The 19,113-nt window shown below is 37.3% G+C and overlaps 1 protein-coding gene across 49 annotated transcripts in view; it reads left to right on the top strand.

Annotated features, from left to right (window-relative positions):
- Positions 1-19,113, top strand: part of RIMS1 (regulating synaptic membrane exocytosis 1) — a 354,394-nt gene that overhangs the window by 231,017 nt on the left and 104,264 nt on the right. For 20 of the 49 annotated variants that reach the window (XR_013226078.1, XM_077307073.1, XM_077306856.1 and 17 more), the window contains 6 exons: positions 1,929-1,991; positions 3,361-3,438; positions 4,261-4,377; positions 4,891-4,980; positions 14,120-14,203; positions 17,660-17,734. The exons of 2 other annotated variants lie outside the window; for them this stretch is intronic. Coding sequence is in view for 46 of the 47 variants with exons in the window: in XM_077307073.1 (XP_077163188.1) it covers positions 1,929-1,991; positions 3,361-3,438; positions 4,261-4,377; positions 4,891-4,980; positions 14,120-14,203; positions 17,660-17,734 (507 nt within the window). In the remaining variant the exon portion in view is untranslated. The remainder of the gene's footprint in view (positions 1-1,928; positions 1,992-3,360; positions 3,439-4,260; positions 4,378-4,890; positions 4,981-14,119; positions 14,204-17,659; positions 17,735-19,113) is intronic. 27 more of the 49 variants (XM_077307133.1, XM_077307123.1, XM_077306979.1 and 24 more) reach the window with 6 other exon arrangements.

Raw genomic sequence — 19,113 nt, 5'->3', positions numbered from 1 at the left:
TTAATATGCAACTTTTATTATCTACTATAATGATTATCTACTGTGATAGAGTCCATCATTATATCTCTGTGGTCCAGATTTGACATTTAGTGGCACATTTATAATCTGGTGGCAAATGGTGGCAAATCCTCCTACTCTTCCCAGACTCCTCATATACACCTCAAATTTTATTCCCACATTCAGAGTTATTCTATTGCTATGATCTCATGCATGCACAAACAAACCATTCTCCTTTTTCCATGTTCACCTTGACACCCAGCAGTGCCCATAGTACAACAATTTTGCAATATATAACTCCAGTTGGGAGCCAGCTTGGTGTAGTGGTTAAGAATGGCAGCTTCTAATCTGGAGAATTGGGTCTGTTTCCCCACTCCTCCACATGCAACGAGCTGGGTGACTTTGGGCCAGTCACTGTTCTCTCAGAGCTCTGTCTATCTCTTTCCATCACTTTGTGGCTGGGCATGATGACAGAAAATTGTCTAGTTAGAAAGATCCCTCTTTCTGGATCTTGTCTATCCTGGTTGGGAAGAACACTGGCAAATACTATGGGAAGATTCTTGGGAAATGGAGAGTTATGTCATCTGAGATCCCTTTCCCGTTTTGTGTGTGTGTGTGGGGGGGGGGCAAATTACAAAGAACACTGCTATTTAGTTATCATTGGCTTTTATGAAACTTCTGTGAACCCTATTGAAATAAATTATTTTCTTTTTGAAAAACCTCAATCAATCTTCCCCCCATCTTCCTACTGTTCATTTCTGAGCTTTGAATATTGAGTATTTGGCCTGATTTTGTGGGAAAGATAGCATCAAGCTCCTACCAGTGAAAATCTGGTCTACATTCCAGCAGATGAATTAGTCATAGAATTATTCTTTGTGATATTAGTGATATTGTGAAATAAATGCTCTCCTGATATTATGACACACAGATAACACATGTTATTATTTTAGATAATGTTTAAACCTTTCTTTCTCTCTATTCCCATAGTATTTCATATAATTATTTGATTGTTTTGAACTGGCACATCTTCATGGACAATTTACAAGCTTTACTTTGGGGACCATGGAAATGTATCTTTGTGATTTCTGTTGAGGCAGACGCATGTACATATCAATATTTTTATTTGATAGAATCCCAGTTATCACACATTAGACAACAATTCTTCTGAGTGTTCTTTCACTGGTTCCTGTCATCTATGACTCTTCCGGGGAAGAAGATCTGAACTATATGTAGAAACATGTAGAAAGACCATTTTGAAAATCTGTGACGACTTCAAAAAACACTTCTATTCAAATATTTTATTTATTAGTATATTTTTTACAATCAGATAAAAGGAAGCTGATTAAATTCATCAAAGTGTTAGCAATATCTAAATTTCCACAGTTCTGTGGATAAGAACAGGATACATACATACATACATACATACATACATACATACATACATACATACATATATATATAATATTGTAACATATTGCTTTCTTTTAATTAGCATTTAATATTAGTCACAACTATTTTCTGTATAGTTTTGTTTCCTGTATACACTGCCAATTGTGCATCACAAAATAAAAATCTGAAGACCATGCGAAAGGTACCCAATATGAATTTGTATAGTTATGCTGTTTAAAACCAGTTGAAACAAGTGGGATTTAGCCAGCCTAGCAATGCACAAGATTGTAGTCATTATTTTAAATAAGTAACCAAGGTAATTAAGGGTACCTTTTACTCACATTGAAAAAGAGTATATTCTAGAATGTCTACCTTTTACTCAAGTCAAGGTAACTTGACTTTTACTTTTAGTCAAGGTAACTATCTCAGTTCAAGCTTTCTAGTTTATTTTATGTTTTCATTGGCATACCATGGCATAATTCATGCCATTTAATGCTTCATATTTATATCTGTTTCATTCATCGTCCATCCTGTCTGTGCAGTGAGCTTCTTATGCTGCCCAGGGCAAAACGAGGAAGAAGTGCAGAGTGCCTACATACCACCAGGTAAATACAGGCATTTAGTAACCAAGATTGCTTATGGGTAGTTTTGGTATATGTGGTTTTTTCCCCCTTTGATTTTACAAGCCTTTTTGTTTGCTTTAGTTCCTTTAGTATAATTCTGCATATGCACATTTGGGTGAAGGCTATGACCTAGATAGTTTTTAATTTGTTGAAATGTTTCCTTATATATGACTTTTGGTAAGTAGGGTAACAGTGGATCCTAAAACATCAAGACTATATATTTACATATTTTCCTGTGTCTAGATAAACAGGATCCTGTTGTAGAAGCAGTTCCTAGCATCATTACAAAAGACATTCCACTGTATGGCAGGGCCATGCTTTTATTTTGTGCTTTTGTACTCATTACATTTATTTAAATTTGTATTTTAATATTATGTTTAGTAAGCACAAGTCATTCCAGGGTAGTAAATCCCATGCCCTTATCCCTTGTTCCTTTTGTAGCACTGAAGTTACAATGTGTATGTAGGGCTTCTTGTCCAATAAGGCCTTTCCACTGAGGGAGTAAACAGATGCACGCTAGTTGATTCCTACCAGATTTCTTTCATGGCAAAACTCTGTCCCATGAGCCTTTCGCTCTCATGAGTTCCATGAGCCTTGGAATAGTCATAAAGGTAATCAAAATGGGGCTTTTCTCCCTATTTCTTCAGCAGAGAAGCCGGTATGATCCAGCCCTTGTGAAAGCAAGGATTCTGTATACATATTAGAACATACATGGGGCTCTGAACTGTGACACCCAAATTCAGATATCAGTTTTACTTCACTGAAATCTTGAAATGTTCTTCCAAAAGATGGGCCATTAATGACACATATAAAAAGACTCTGGGTCTTTATTGAAGGATAGCCAAAGAACTGCATGACTTGTTCAACACACTAAAGACTTTGTGTTTCTTGAACAGCACCTCACCCCAACTCATCGCACCCCTCAATATTTGCTGACAAATCATCTTTCAAACCGAAGGGACATTCAAAAGGTGTTGGGATACAATAGGGAACTGCAAGGGGGGAGTTTCCTGGCTTAACTAAGATGGCAATTTGGTCCAAAGCAAAGCATAATACATTAACAAATTTCTTATTGCAGTAGGCTGACTTCAGGACAGTTTAACACCAAAGTATTCTCATAATGGGAGAAATGGTCTCTATTGTATTTAGAGCAACTTCCTATCAGTTTTAGAACTAACATATTAAAAATTATTTTGCTAATAATAAAGAAAATGCTTTATAAAAATTTTAATTGAATCAGTTAACTATACCACAGCTTCAACATAGCAGAAATCTGATTAAATGCTTCTTCATCAGTACTTGTATATTTTTGTTTCTCGCATGGGTCTTTTTCTTTTCTGCCACACTCAAGAAATTCTATTAAGCACTATAAAACATTACCACCCAAGATGCCTTTATTAGAGAATGGCACTTACTGGAATATTTACAGGTAAGAAAAATATTCTTGAAAAAAATTTAATATACATACCGGGAAATGTATTAATATACATTCCAAGGAAAATAAAATTGTAGAGATGATTCTTGTAAAGAACCATCAGTTGACCTAATATATGGAGTGCCCTAACTGGATGCCCCAGGCTAACCTGATTTCATCAGGACTTGGAAACTAAAAAGAATCAGTCCTGATTAGTACTTAGATAGGAAGCCACCAGAGAAGTCCTGGGTAGCTATACAGAGAAAGGCAATGCCAAAATCACTTCTGTTTCTGTCTTGCCTTATAAACTCTATGGGGTCACCATAAGTCAGCTGGGTCTTGAAGACACTTTCCACCACTTCCATATAGGGCAAAATCCTAAAAAGGACTCCTCAGGTATGAGTCCCATTTTATTCAACAGGAATTACTCCCAGAAAATTGTTAGAGGAATGCACACATACTTTTTAATTTTGTTAGAATAAAACTTCTTAAAGGAAAAACAACATACATTTTAATAATGTACTGTAAACTCAGTCATTATATCATTGCAAATGACCTACTTTTAACCACATAAACCAAAGGAATCTAGTAGTGTGATCCTGAACTAAGTTTCATCTTTCCAAGCCCATTAATTTAAGTGATCAGAAGAGTATCTGTGTTTAGGATTGCACTGTAGATTATGCCCATTTGAGTCATGAATGCATGATATTTAGAGTCACTTATAAATATTAGGACTGATCAATGTTACAGATTTTTTTTATTTCCCCCCTCTATGATTTGTGTCCTATGTGAAACTTACTTTTTTTTCCCTTTTATGAATCATTTTACTTTGTGAAGCTCAACTCTGCCTGCATATGTTAAGGCCAAATCAGTGCTTAGTCAGGATATTTCACTTCTTCGTAATTGCCTTAACTCGCGAACGCCAAGATTTACAGATGAACTATTATGGGTTAGGTAAGGTTTCAGTCAAAGTGTCCTTTCCTATACATGTCAGTTTAGTACAGTAGATTAACTTCATTGTTAGGTATTTTCATTTCAGGTCAACTGTATTCCATCTTTAGTTCCTTGTGGTAGTACCTCTCAAAGTAAATAAAGTTCTAACAGTGATATTGTATTTGTATTTTTCTACTTCCTTGTAAGTTGATATAGACCAGTTTCATTTCACACTGATGAGGTGCAATCTTGTCTAATAAAGCCATCTGAAGGTCCCTCCTGGGCTTTAGATAGTAGCCTTTGTTCCTTTTATACAAGCAAATTCAATCCTTTTAATTTATTTTTAAATAAATCTTAGCATTATCCATCTAGCCAATTCCTTCCATTATATCTTTATTAAACCATTGTGACTTGACATTTTATGTAAAGAGAACATTACCTTATGATTTGATATCTAACATGGTATTCCTTTCTTTGTTTTTCTTTTTGTTTTTCTTCTTCCTTCTTCCATTGGATGCAATGCACTGGCACTAGTGAACTGCAGCCCTCACTTGACAGGGCTAGGAGTGCTAGTACCAACTGCTTGAGACCTGATACTAGTTTGCATTCACCAGAACAAGAAAGGTATAAAATAAAGACTTCTCAATTTTTTGTCATCTGTGCTGGTGGTCTGTATCCATTTGTTAGTTTTTTTCGTATGACTCTTAGCCTCCCGTATTGTTCATATCTGCTTTGATATATGTAGACATTTTTTTTTTGTTCCTGTATCCATAGGTTGTCATGCTTGTTGTGCGCTGATGTTGCTTATAGCAGCTTCTGGCATTTTCACTTCTCTCTGTGTCCCTCTCCTCATTCTGTCTCTTTTTATTTTGAAGTTCAAGCCAATACCATTGTTTGTAAAAGTCCTCAGTATGCTGATAATGACATTTCAGTATTAATTGAGATAGTTTCACTACTTTGTGATTTTGCAACAGACAAAGTGAGTTCTTGCTCACAAAAGTTCATGTTAACAACAAAATTGTTTATCTTTGGGGTGCTAGAACTTTGTCCCCACTTGATTGTTAGCACCCTAAAGGGCGCCTGTTAGTATCAAATACAGATAATGATTTACTCACAAACTGTACCCATTCGGTGAATTGCAAAAGGTGTGGTAACATGACTCAGTCAAAACAGTGAAAACACGGCTTCCTTTTTCAGAGAAGTAATTGGAAGGCTACACGTATTGCCCTAAAATAGACCTTTAATTTACTTGTACTGAGACCTTGCTGATTACCTTTTTCTCAGAAAGAGTCCAGTAGGATTTATTCCTGCTGCCAAACATATGAGCATTACAATTATAGCTTCCTTTAACATTTTTAATTTGTTGCTTTAGCTGCTGTTTTCAAGCACTGTTTGATAAGACTCAGTCTTTCATTACTTTTAAGTACTTAAAAAATTAAACTTGTTTTGCAGTGTTTGAATACAGTTGTTTTCCCCAAAGGTTTCTTGGTATTTTGTAAATTTTACACATGAACACTGTCAGCAAGCTCATGGTTAGATATCATTGTGTTGTGTGGAAATGTTCTGTGTTGGCAGTAAAATTTCCCAATTGTTCTTGATTTTTTTAAATGTAAGCCTGTAATTCAATACACTGTACCCTAAAAAGCTCATTAGAGAAAATACGAGATTATTATCATGTTATTTGCAACTGATTAAAAAATTAGTCTGATGTATTTTCTATCTAGAAAATGGTTGGCAAACATATGTCAAAGTTCTGTTTGAAGCTATGCATTGCAAGCTACCTGGGGGGGGGGTCATTGCTTGAGAACCATATTTAAAGCCACACACAACTCCTTGGAAGAAGATTGTGGTATGAGTTAATAAGTACTTTCCTGCTTCTTTAGGAAAAGGACAACCATGGAGGAATGGTGGGAGGGAGATGAAACACCTAAGATTTTTATGTTTATGGAATTTGCCAAACATTCCCTTTGACCGTAGGGACCTGGAAACACTCATGGATAACAGTTCTATATGGGCCCTATGTGGACAACACTCATTTTTGTGTCTTTAGTTTTTACTTTGAATTCCCCTCCCCCTAGGTTTTCCAGGTCTTTTGAAACAACTTTTACCTCAGTGTTTTTCTATAAGCTGATTTTAAGTTGGCTTCTTCTTAGTATGTATCGGTTTTATTTGTCCCACTCACCTCCAGTGATTGAACTATGGTCATCACTTTAGTACACCATCTCCCCACATCCCAGATGAGTGATGTAATTTTTTTTACAAAAACATCAAAATAATACTTTAGTGCTTAATGAAAATTTAAGCAGCTTGTTTGAATGCCCAGCTTTCTTTATTTTTAAAAAAGTTAGTATCTATTCCATTCCCAGACTTATGCCTTTTTCCTTATATTACCACTAGGGGCAAAGCCTGCTGCATTCAGGAATACAACGGGTGCTAGATTGGGGGTGCTGGTGGAAGAATTCTGAGGATGGCCTCCCTCTCCCCCCAGGCCCCAGGCAGAGAACTCACCAACAGGGGCAGCTCTCAGGTGGCAGACTCCAAACCCCAGAGGGATGTGGAAGGAGGAGGGATGGTCAGGGGTGGGGACGGAAGGTGATTGGCTAGCCCTGGACAGACAGGCAAGCTTGTTGAGGAACTCAGGGGTGGGACAGCCGCCCTGACTGTGTGTTAAGCACTGAGTGGCACTTAAGCCGTGAGACCAGCTCCTCCAAGCCCTTAACAAAAATATTAAGTGGAACAGATAAGGCGTGGGGCTATAGATAGGCCAATTCCGGATAGGCAGAAAAGGCCAAGAGAGTGTTGATATGGAAGCAGGGCTAATTGCCCCTTCTATATGATGCAGCCAACAGACCAGTCCCCTCCTGGGCCTGGTGCACATTAGACCACCATTGCCCTGCTTTAAGGGAACACGGATATTTACTGCATTCCCTTAAGCATTCCATGGGCCAACGGGGTCTACCACAGTGGAAACCTGTGTGGACGGGCAGAGCTGGGTCTTCCAGGCCCTGCTCTTCCCCATCCTATGAAGGCCTGGGTGGAGCACATAATGACCCACTGAGCTCTGCAGCACTTCGCAGTGCTGTGTGGCCAAATGGGGAATTTTGGGCTTTTTTGCAGGAAGGTGGGATTGTGTTCTCGTTTAATGTCATCTTCCTGTACACACTGCCTCTAAATGGGGCAGCAATATTCTGCTGCTCTTCAGGGCAGCGAGTACCAATTTTAATTTTTAAGAATGGGGTATTGCATTCTTAAAAGTAAACAAAAATGTCCTATGTAGCTCTACCATGCTGCTCAGTGTGGTGAAGCCACCTGAGGCATTTTGTGACCCTTCTAGGATGCCATAGTTGTGGCTGCAGGTGGGGAGGAGTCAGGCAAGAATGGGCTGTAACTTCCCTTACCCATGACCCTGGACTGACATAAGCCCTGTTGGTGCCCAGGGCAAAAAAGGGAATGCAGATATATCCACATTCCCTTGCCCCAAATGAGGGGCTAAGTTGGGACGGGCCTGGGACGGTCCCAACCTGGCAATGACATCATCGGAAATTTGCCACCGAATGAGCGGTAAGGCAGGGCAAGTTCCTGGTACGGAAAAGGTCTGTGAAAAGCTTAATAAATTATCATTAGCCTGAAACATAAGAACTAAAGTCTGTACATGTACTGATTTTACCTCAGAGTTATCTATATTGATTTACCTCAGAAATTTTACCCCTTATTTCACCTGACCTTTCCCCTCTATGTTGAAGAACATATTTTGTCAATCTGGAATATAAAAATGGCTTGAGTGCTGTTTAAGTTTAAGGGGAATCCCAATCCTTCCCTCAATTCCTGACAAAACAGCCAAAATATTACAGTATGAGAGGGTGGAGGAGCCAAAGTTCTGCAGGAAAGAAGAAAACACATTACTAGGGTGGGTCAGTCAGATAGGGAAAGGAAAATGGAGGAAAAATCTTACCTCTGAGGGCAGGAGGTAGACAGGGACCATCATATGCACATACAAAAGGGAACATAAGTTCCTTATAACAGCTTGCAGTGATGAGATGCAAGCTGAATAATAGTTGCTCATGTCTAACTAATGTCTGGGAACTGATGTTCTAGGATTAGATAGACCTGGATTCAAATACCACTTTACTATGAAGCTCAACAGGTGACTTTTGGCCGTTTATACCCTCTGCCCCATTTACCTCACCAGATTATTGTGAGGCTAAAATAGAAAGGGGGAGAGCAGTTATGCTAACATAAGCTCCTGGGGGGGGATAGGGGATCTAATAGCTAAATTTGAGCACATGGTATATCAGAACATGTGCTATCTAATGTGGTTTGTGGTGAAGGTGAGGGGTATGAGCTACTCTACTGATCCTTTAACTAGCATTGCCATTTGGGTATGTAGCATAACAAGGTAATCACAATTTTGTGGGACCCTGACTATCTGTACAATCTTTGTTTACTCATCTAAAGATAATTATAAATAATAACATTAACATGTTGTATGATATATATTTTATGATAAATATGGTTCCTCCTTTACAAACTTATAGATAAAAACTCTTAAGTTTCTTTCATGAAGTTATTTTGCAGAATTCAACACAATTCCAGTTGGCTGCAAAACAGAATTATGTGGACTCATATACATATACACTTCATATACATCATCAGTATAACCTATTCTTGACATGGCCAAATTTGTGAATATTTAAATCAGGAAATGGGAGCCATGGACTCCAAGACATGTATTTCTACAAACCTGGAAAAAGGCCTGGGTAGGCAGAAAAATCTGAAATTTAATAACTAAATAAATTGGGGGTTTAAACCCCCCACTACGATTCTAGCACCATAGAATACAGTCCCAAGGATCTGGTTGTCACTGGTTTAATCCTGGGTCTGGTACCATTTAGGGGTAGGGCTCCATTTGTAACACAGGTTCAATTCCTCATTGCCATTAAAACTTACCTTGGGCCAGTTACACATTCTCATCTCAAGTTACCTCACAGGGTTGTTGTGATGATAAGACTGAGATGAGGAGAGTGATTTTGGAAGCAGTGCTGATACCTAAACCATGTTTAATCATTTTACTTGACATTTGACAAGCTGCAAAAGCTATTCGATTAGATCGTAGGTATTCTACAGGGTTAGCACAGGGTCTTTAGCTTGACTGCAAAATCTCTTTTATACGACACATAAATCCAACTTCATTAGTCTAAGTGCCTCTGTGCTGTAGGAACTTTAATGTGCCTATGTTCTTGTACTCTCATGTGGAATGATGGCATTGGCACCAGTCTTGTCTCCCCTTTAAAAACATCATGGAATGCCTCCCTCTGTTACTATATATGGCATTGGGTTGGTGCAGATAGCAGTCAGCACTTGGCTGAACATGCTGAACTGACTGTCTTACTATAAAGGATAAGTAAATAAATGCATTGGTGTTGTTGCTGTAGACAATGGAAATACAAATGGAAGTGCATTAATCACTCCTAACAGTTTATGGGCTCCTGGAATGGGGATCAACTGAGGAATGCATACAATGCAGCATGCATCCTCTCCAGTTAGTTCTCTCAAACTGTAATATACAGCATGGGGAAGGAGAGGAAAAAACAACTCCTTCTCATAAGGATGTAAGAAGAGCCCAGCTGGATAAGATTTTCACACAATGGCTAACTTGTTATTCTTGAGGGCCAAGAACTGGGGAAAAGACCATGACCTTCCTCCGATACTGCTTCCTAGGAGTAGTAGTTACAGGTTTACTGCCTCTTAATGTGTAGTAAGTAATTTCTCTACATACTCTGCTGTCATGATTCAAAACAGGTACCATGCATATGGAAGTTGAAGACCTGAGCACTAGGATTTTATTGTGTTGTAGGAAGGGACATGTCTCCTCTCCCCAGTGATTTCCCATAGAGCTCCCAGTTCAAACTACAGCAGGAAGATCTGAAATTTGAAGAGTTTCCCAAAACAATATGGGAAATTGGAAAACTGTTCTTTTATTACCTTACTTCCCATCCTGTTAGGAGCTGGACCACCAAATTATGTTTTCTTTCTTTCTTTCTTTCTTTCTTTCTTTCTTTCTTTCTTTCTTTCTTTCTTTCTTTCTTTCTTTCTTTCTTTCTTTCTTTCTCAAGGAAAGTCAAGATCATCAACTCTCAGTTTCATCTGAGGGAACTATTTAAATCACAATCTGTATATGTTCCAGACTTCTGTCTAGGCTTATTCTACACATCCCATAGCAACCAACAGGTTTGCTGTGCAGTAACTATTCAACTGCAAACTACATCCACTCTTAGCTCTCTGATAAATGTGCCTATTCTAGGCACATGTTTCTAAATACATGTGTGCATTGTATTTTTAGGTTTACACTATTAAAAATGGTGGACTCCTAATTAATTAATCTGTTTTATTGAGCATAACACATTCAGTATGATGTCCTGTTTTATAGAACATGATGATGGCTTTTTTGGGGGAGGGGGATTTTTAAACAGTGATCTCCTTTATGCCACTAGTTTATTATGATCTGCTTGCACCTAGGTGACCTTGCACAAGAGGCTCAGCTGGGAATGAAATTCCAAAACAAAGGATCCCAAAATGTAGCTTTACCTGGTGTCCTCTTTCTAGAGTACATGTCTTCTTCTTCTTTTTTTGGTGACCATCCTCTTTTGGGTTCTTTTTCTAAAAACTGATTAAAATGTCCTCTTTTATTTATTATTTATTTATTATATTTATATACCACCCTCCCCGGAGGCTCAGGGTGGTTTACATAAGAACAAACAACAATACATAAAACAGTCTATAAACATGTGAATAACTTTACAATAATAACTAAAGGTTGTAACCATATAACAATGTAACAGTATAAACAATATATACAATATATATACAATATATATAGACAATACAACAGTGCAACAATACAAACAGGTCCAGATCATATTGGTGGAATTCTGAGGGGGGGCAGGGGGGGAGCAGGGGCCTTTCAGTCGCTGTTGATTATGTCTGGTCTCAACCAAATGCCTGGCGGAAGAGCTCCTTTTTTGCAGGCCCTGAGGAACTGTTTAAGCTCCATCAGGGCCCTGATCTCCTCCGGGGGCTCATTCCACCAGGTGGCAGCCAGGACAGATAATGCTCTGGCCCTGGTTGAGACCAGGTGGACTTCTTTAGGCCCATGGATCCTTAGCTGGTTGGTGGCAGTGGAGTGCAGAGCTCTTTTGGGGGCATAGGCAGGGAGGTGATCCCCCTCATTAGTAACGCCACTTAAGTAATATTTGTCATAGTGATCTCTTGTCTGAAGTAGTCATTCAGGACATATGTCGTCTTTTTTTGCTTTTCAAAATTTGGTTTGTATCATATGTTACATACCAATAAAACATAGTGGAGTAAGATCATGAGTTCAAATCTTATAATTCATGATTATAAGCAATTGTCTTTTCTATTTCTGTTAATGTTTATACATGATATCAGCATATTAATGGCTTTGAGTGCACTGGTGCCTTATATCCCCCCCCCTAACATTTGGCTTAGAAACAAAAAGCAGCTGCCTACTAACAACCTTCTAAAATACCTGAAAGATTTTAGCCATATTTTGCAGTGCTAAACCCCTCTGGATTGCTGCAATTTGCATGCTCCCTTAATCCATGAAGTAGAAGGTACCTTAAAAAGTACAAGTTGGTAAACTGAACTGTTTGCTTAAATGTTACACTGCTTAAATGTTACACTGCTGAGGGAATATGTATGGGTTTTTATATCATATTTTTGCTTTGGCTAATTAATTATAGGATTGTATCTCCTTGAATGTCTTGGATTCAAATCTGCTCTCATGGGAGCAAAAGGGTACTTCTGCTCATCCATCAGAGGGAATTATTGTGCTGATTTCTTCCTTCCTGATTTAGCCCTCTGGGCCACATTTCTATGCCAGGAGTAGATTGTTGGAGGCACAGAAGATGGACTGTGGGAGAGTGTCTCAGGGTCTGTCTGATTAAGTGAAAATACTAGAGATTACTATAAGCCCTACATGAAAAAGCATCCAAGACTAATAGGGAAATAAATAGTATTGAGTATAGCTCTAGGAGAATTAGGTTCAGGTTCTAGCCATACCATAAAATTCAGTATTGCTGGATCTGCTAATTGAATATTGCACTGTTCTTAGCAATAGTAAGTGGATTGTCTCAACCACAACGGAAAATTCAGTCGCAAATTATCGCTATAGTGCAATAATTGCACAATATCTAGCAATGTTTGAATACAGGGAGCCACTATGAGCCAAACTAAACATTACCTTTTTTCATAGGTTTTCATGCATTTTTACATGTTCTCCACAGCCACAAAGCAACTCGAGGGAGCTGATACATTTAAAATGGAGCATTGATTTTGCATAGACTTACACAACAACTAGGTTCAGAGCACCCTTCCATAACACTTTGTGGTTCCCTAATTTTAATCATGTAATCCATGAGCAGTCATTGTCCATTTTGGACCACAATGCCAGATTGCCAAAATAAAGTTACAATAAAATAAAGTTAAAACGTGTCAGAAGTGGAAGTCTACACATGGAAACACCCTTATCTCTGCAGTGGCAAGAATTCAACTTCTTCTCTCCAATGCATGTTTGCACCAGCAAAGATGTGTACGAGATCAGTCACATTCATAGGAAATTGGTCTATTTAATTATTATTATTATTATTATTATTATTATTATTAGATTTTATAGCCCGCCACTCCCTTGCAGCTCGTTTGATTAGCCTTGCGGCTAATCAATTAATGTATCTGTTACATCAAGAACAACAAGCTTTTTAGTGTGTTGTTTTGGGGAGGAAAAAAGAGAGTTCCCAGTTCTTTACTGCCATCTTCACAAACACTTTGATTAATGTAACTCATGTTTGGTTATAATCAGACATGATTCTCCTCTGATTCCAAGGCAGCAGTCAAGGTTTTTTGAAGGGAGTGGGGGTCCAGCAATTGTTGCTTCACAGATAAGAAAGTAGGTTATATTCAGAAGGAATAATGTAGTAGATACAGGACAAAGATTACAGGAAGTGTTTGCAAAGGCCTATCTGCGATAAAGAAATAGAGACTCTGTTTGCAATGGACTATGCCTAGCATGTCCATTGCAAACACAAGATAACTCTCTAAAGTTGAGGAAAATAACCATGGAAAATAACTGATAACAGCTAGAAAGGGCACAACACAGATTATAGAACCCACAGGCTTAATCTCTGTCATCTTTAAATTATTTCAGGTAACAGGGTAGGTAAAGACCTCTGCTGAGGACTTGGAGAAGTGTCTATCTTGGAGTAGTATTTATCTTGTTGCTTTGTTGTAGGCAGGAGCTTGTTGGGGAGAGGAAGAGGGCTGCTTTGGAGCCATGCTGTGTGTGTAGCAGTGTAACATGTTGCTCAAAATCTACCCACACCAAGATGCCATTCAATGTAATTCAATGCCCTTTCAAATTTAAATTTAAGAATGGATATTAGATTTCACAATATGCTCAGGTACATAGATATTTGCAACTAAGGATATCATTCCTTCGATTGTCTAAATCATGTTACTATTAATTTAAATATTTTTCTAAAATACTACCAGATAAAGAACATTAGTGTGCTATGCAAATTCATGTGTAAGAAAATTCAAATTGAAGTTTAAATAACTGTAGACAAAATTTGTTTATAAAAAGTGAATACTGACTTTTTGGGGTACTTTCCTACTTCCTCGCCCCAAACTGAAATACAAGTCACACGCTAAATATTCTGTTTTCTTCCTGTTTTGTTGAATGACCAAGCAGAGATAGATGGTCCCCCTCACTAGATAGGAGACGACCCACTAGCCCCCGGATTCATATCCAACATGCATCTCCGGAGGATGACAGGTACTCGTCAGTTCCTCCAAACCTGATGACCTTGCAGAGTTTCTATAGGCATGTATTTAAAAAAACTAATTTCCAGGAATCTTGTGCAGGCTACGATATCACATTTTATACCTGGATTCCATTCAGTTATTATAAAGCACCTCACCTCTGATATCTATGTGGTCAAATATTGAAAATGTACAGCCTTATTTTACATTGTTTAATCTGGTGTTTTAGAATATACTGATATGGAATTCAGCCTTCTCTTTTCAGGTGTCTTGTTGATGTTACAATCCAACACAGTTATGCATGTTCAAATTTATTTAAGTCAATGGGCTCAAATTTGCCAAACTGTAAGTTAGATTGTAGTTTTATGTTCTGGAAAAAAAAATCATGGATGGTATATTGTGCGTAATCAATATACTTAAACTTTTCCAAAATAAAAATACCATGATGTCAGCTTTGCTGAACAATGCCAGTGCTTTGGATTCTCTTTATATGCTGATCAGCCAAATAAGATATATGTAAATGTCTTTCATTTACATTTTTTATTTTATATTTTATAATATATTTTAATTTAATTTGAATCTTGATGCCATCATGTTCTTCAATTACGAACATCATGTCCTATGTATGTTTTGTAATGTTTGATTTTTGAAGCTAAACATACTCACTGAGCTACTGAACTATAACTTAAAATATCTTGATTTCCTACCTTCCTTGCTTAGTGTATGCCACACTTTTACAACATTCGCACTTATTTCAATACAAACATGAGCAAACTTTGTAATTCTATGAAGAATTGTTTTAAAAACATAAAATAGGCAAAAGTATAGGTTCATGTTTGAAACTTAATATTTTACCCTGATAAGAAACCATTTCCACAAAGGCTGATGGGAATTCTATATTTTCCTTAGAGAAAAAGAAGATTAAGGGGGCAGATACATTTGAAAGATAGAAGAGAGTCAGAACTCTGGTCCATCCTATTCAGCGACACAAGAAGAAACAATGGCCACAATCTAACACAGAGTTAAGTGTGCTTAAGTCCATTGGAATCCTAAAGCTCTGACCCCAATAATGGATTGTGGCCAATGGGTTTAAGATATAGGAAAACAAAAAATTAAACACTGGGTTGGGGTTGGAATTCCCAAACGTTATATGTATTTGAGTAGTTGTTTGCAGTAGTTTGAGTAGTTTGAGGAGGAGTAGTTTGAGGAGACTTAGGGGCCTGTTCCATGGAATGTTTCAAGTTAAAGCCCGGAAAGACACTTTTAACCCTAGTTCATTACCTACCTTAGGTCAGAAGGCAGAACCATACAATCATAGGGCATTTGATTTACTATAAGGTTCTAATTCTTGAAAGCCAGCTAATCTATCCCAATCTGGTAAAACCAAGTCTGATTTAAATGTACAAGCAGAATGTTTCTGTTTTGAGAATTTGTTAAGCTTCTCAGCCATTACCAGTATCTACTCAAAACGTATCTAGTATCTGGCTGAATTTCTATTGATAAACAGTATACCTGTTCCATCTCCATGTAACAGTGTTTAAACTAAGCCTGTTTAGTTCAAATCCCTTTGTTATCATTGGCAATGAAATAGTTAATGAAGCTATCATTGCAATTATTGTCTTGCATCCAATAAATTAACAGTGCCATCCAAAGCAGTTATATGCTTCTAAGTCCATTGACTTCAATGATCACAGAAAAATATAACTCTGGTTAAGAACAGGATGGCAATGTAATTTTGTACTTAAACCAAGAGTATGGAACTTCCAAAACTCTAAAATCTGATCACTGGAAAAGTATTGCTGTAATCAACCACTGAAAACACCAAAAATATTTTTTATCCTCAAATTTAAGCTTGAACGCATGTTCTTGGATTTGTGTCAATCTGAATGATTTTGTATATAGGAATTTTGGCCACCCTCATTTGTCTAGATGCTATTTAAATTAGTAACTAGTTATCATAATTAACTGACTCCTCTTGTTAGTCCTGCTTTCTTTTTATTTGCTGCTGTTCTAGCATCTGCTTTACCTTTCCCATTTATCAGTAGATAACATCCACCAATTCCACAATTGAGAAATGGAGAACATTTCATATATATTTTATGACTCCTCACTTGTACTCAAACAATAAAGTTTCATGTCAGGCTTTCATTAGTCCACTGCTTCTTTATCCTTTCCTTGAAGGATTTTTGTATCACAAAATAAATAACTGAATGTTGAACAAAGGAAATGAGGAGATAGAATTCATATGATAAGTAAAATTATTTTCTTTGGTCAAACCAGCTGCAAATGTATTTACAATGTCCTTAAATGTATTTACAGTGTCCTTATTACAATTTGTACAGGTTTTCTGAAGTAATATTCTGTTAATCTGGACCATCATAGGCAGGTTAAATTCCCACTCAGATTATATTAACTTTAGTCAGTTGTTTCATCTTTAGATTACTTATTGTGATAGTAGATAGGGATTGCTGCTCTCTTTTGTGACCAAATTTAGGCATGGCATTCTAAAATACTGAGAGGAAGAGTGCGTAATTCACTCCACATAACCCAAGGAAATGATCAAGTTTAATAACTCATAGCGTATGACTTGCCAGGACATCTTGTCTCTCTCACATAAATAGCTAGTGTCTGATGAAAACAGTTCTCTCACAAAAGAATTAATGAAAAAGAGACATGTAGTATATGGTGTCTTCTGTTCTAATAAGGTATTGAATAGGTGAACATTTTTGCTGAACCCATTCTAAAGGAGTTTTTTATTCAACTGGGTCAAAATATCACAATATCTTCTTCCAGTTAGTGTTTGATCCTTAAGGTCAGAAATGTTTTTGGCTTATTAATGTGACATATTTTTGCAAACACCTCTCTGGTACTTGATCAGATATGTCCCCCTATTGGAAAAATGCTGGCAATGGCTGTTGGTATGTGGTCGAAATACGGAGATCATTTTTTTTTCTTAAATTTGTGTTGATGGAGGTTGTGAAAAAATCATGAAATTAGGGTCCATTTTTAAATGTGTAAACTCACCTGAGATACAGCTACCTATTAAATACAATGTAAGGCACCATAAAAATTTTTTTACAAAGGTTTGTTTATACAAACCGAATTCTGCCAAATACTACTCCTACAAAATCCCATTCATTTCCAAGGACAGGTTAAAGTATATTAGAAAACAAAGCAGAAATTCTGAAACTGTTACTAACTACAGTGAAATGTGTCACTGTTTCTATCTTAATCTGTATGAAGTGTTCCATTTTATCATAGTTTTTGTTAAAACAACAGCCCTCAGTATGAAACACTGAAAAGGAAAGAGAATCATGGTTTATCACCAAACTATTATTGATTCATATAAGTCATAAGGATTACATGATTGCATGTGACCATCTTCGCTGCACGTGACCATCTCTTTGTTTCTGTCTGTTTTTGTCCATTCTATCGAAATTTCACTCCCATGTTTCCAAAACCTGTGAAGAACAGCGATGGAGTCTTGCATTCCAAAACAAGACTGTTTAAACCACCTAAGTGCTAATCCGGAAACAACACAGAGGTATCCTTGCTAAATTGTCTCCAAATTCCCTGTATATAAAATATTAAATAATATTTAAAAAACCATACTTCCAAGCTCTGTACTTTACCATACCTGGTTTACTTAATATGGTTTTCCATTTCCTTTAAATATACTAAACACATTTAAGAAAATATGTATACAGCTCCTGTGAATCCAGGAAAGCTACACTGACTATTTCTAAACAGTACCAGATCATTTTGGCATCTGCAGATGAACTCGCAGGAAAATTCATTTGAGTTCATGGACTAGCTGTGTTCATACTTTTACCCAGGACATCTGTAATGTGTAGAGTCATTATCTAAGGGCTGCTATTCTAAAACATTTGTCAAAGTATAGATAGTTATGAGACAACTGCCAGGAAAGCCACCTGAAATTTCTGTTGGGTAATGGGAAAAATATAAGGGAGTAAAGTAAGCTTTAGCGTATACCCTAAGTTTCCCAATAAAAATGTTCAAAAAGGAGATTATAGAATTTCCTGAAGTGCTGTAAATGACTGCATGACTTGTTCAGGAAACAAAGGTTCTGGGGCATATTTCAAACCCAAAGTGGGCTGAACAAGGTAAAACCAAAATAGAGCTGAGCTGAAGGACAAGGAATCAGAAATAGCTAGCCATGCCTGTTTTTGTTACCCAACAAATCCCTATCACTATGCTGGAATCCTGCATCCTAAGCAAAGTTACACTTTTCTAAGTTCATTGAAAGTCTCAGAAGGTGTAATTCTGCTTCGGATGCCAATGTGAGCTCCTATTTGATAGCCTAGAACATTATGATTCTCTGATGAATATGAAACAAGCAGACAATGTTTCTTTGTCAAAAGTGTTGCAAGGTTTCAAACTTTGCATGCCATTCTTCAGGAGCGGGTGTGTACCCTGGATGTTGTTGCTTGAAAATAAAGAAAGTGAGGTGAGGGTTGCCTGTTTTCTTTTAACTGTCAGATCAATTTATCCAGATTACTGGCCATTATAATGGACCTATGGCAAACTAGTTTAAATATGGTTTCTGAATACCAATGCATGCTGTAGATTCTGTGAAATCTGAAAAAAATGTAGCACTTAAAATAGTCAGTAAAATGTACACTTGAATTTTGCTGGGAAGCATAACTACAGAAAAACAATTTCCTGGGCTACAGGAATGTTATCGACCTACTAAGCAAGATTTCAATTGGATGACAAGCAGATGAATTTGGAAATTTGAATGTTTCATCAAGCTTACTGTATATACTCGCATATAGGCCTACCCACATACAAGCCAAGGCACCTAATTTTACCACATAATGTGGGCAAACATATTGACTTGCATATAAGCCGAGGGTGGGAAATGCTCCATCATCACAGGCTCTCCCATCCAGCCCCCCCCCA

The sequence above is a fragment of the Paroedura picta genome, chromosome 1 (genome assembly GCF_049243985.1).
Source record: "Paroedura picta isolate Pp20150507F chromosome 1, Ppicta_v3.0, whole genome shotgun sequence".
NCBI classification, from domain to species: Eukaryota; Metazoa; Chordata; class Lepidosauria; order Squamata; family Gekkonidae; genus Paroedura; species Paroedura picta.
This window is presented reverse-complemented; position numbering and strand designations above follow the sequence as displayed.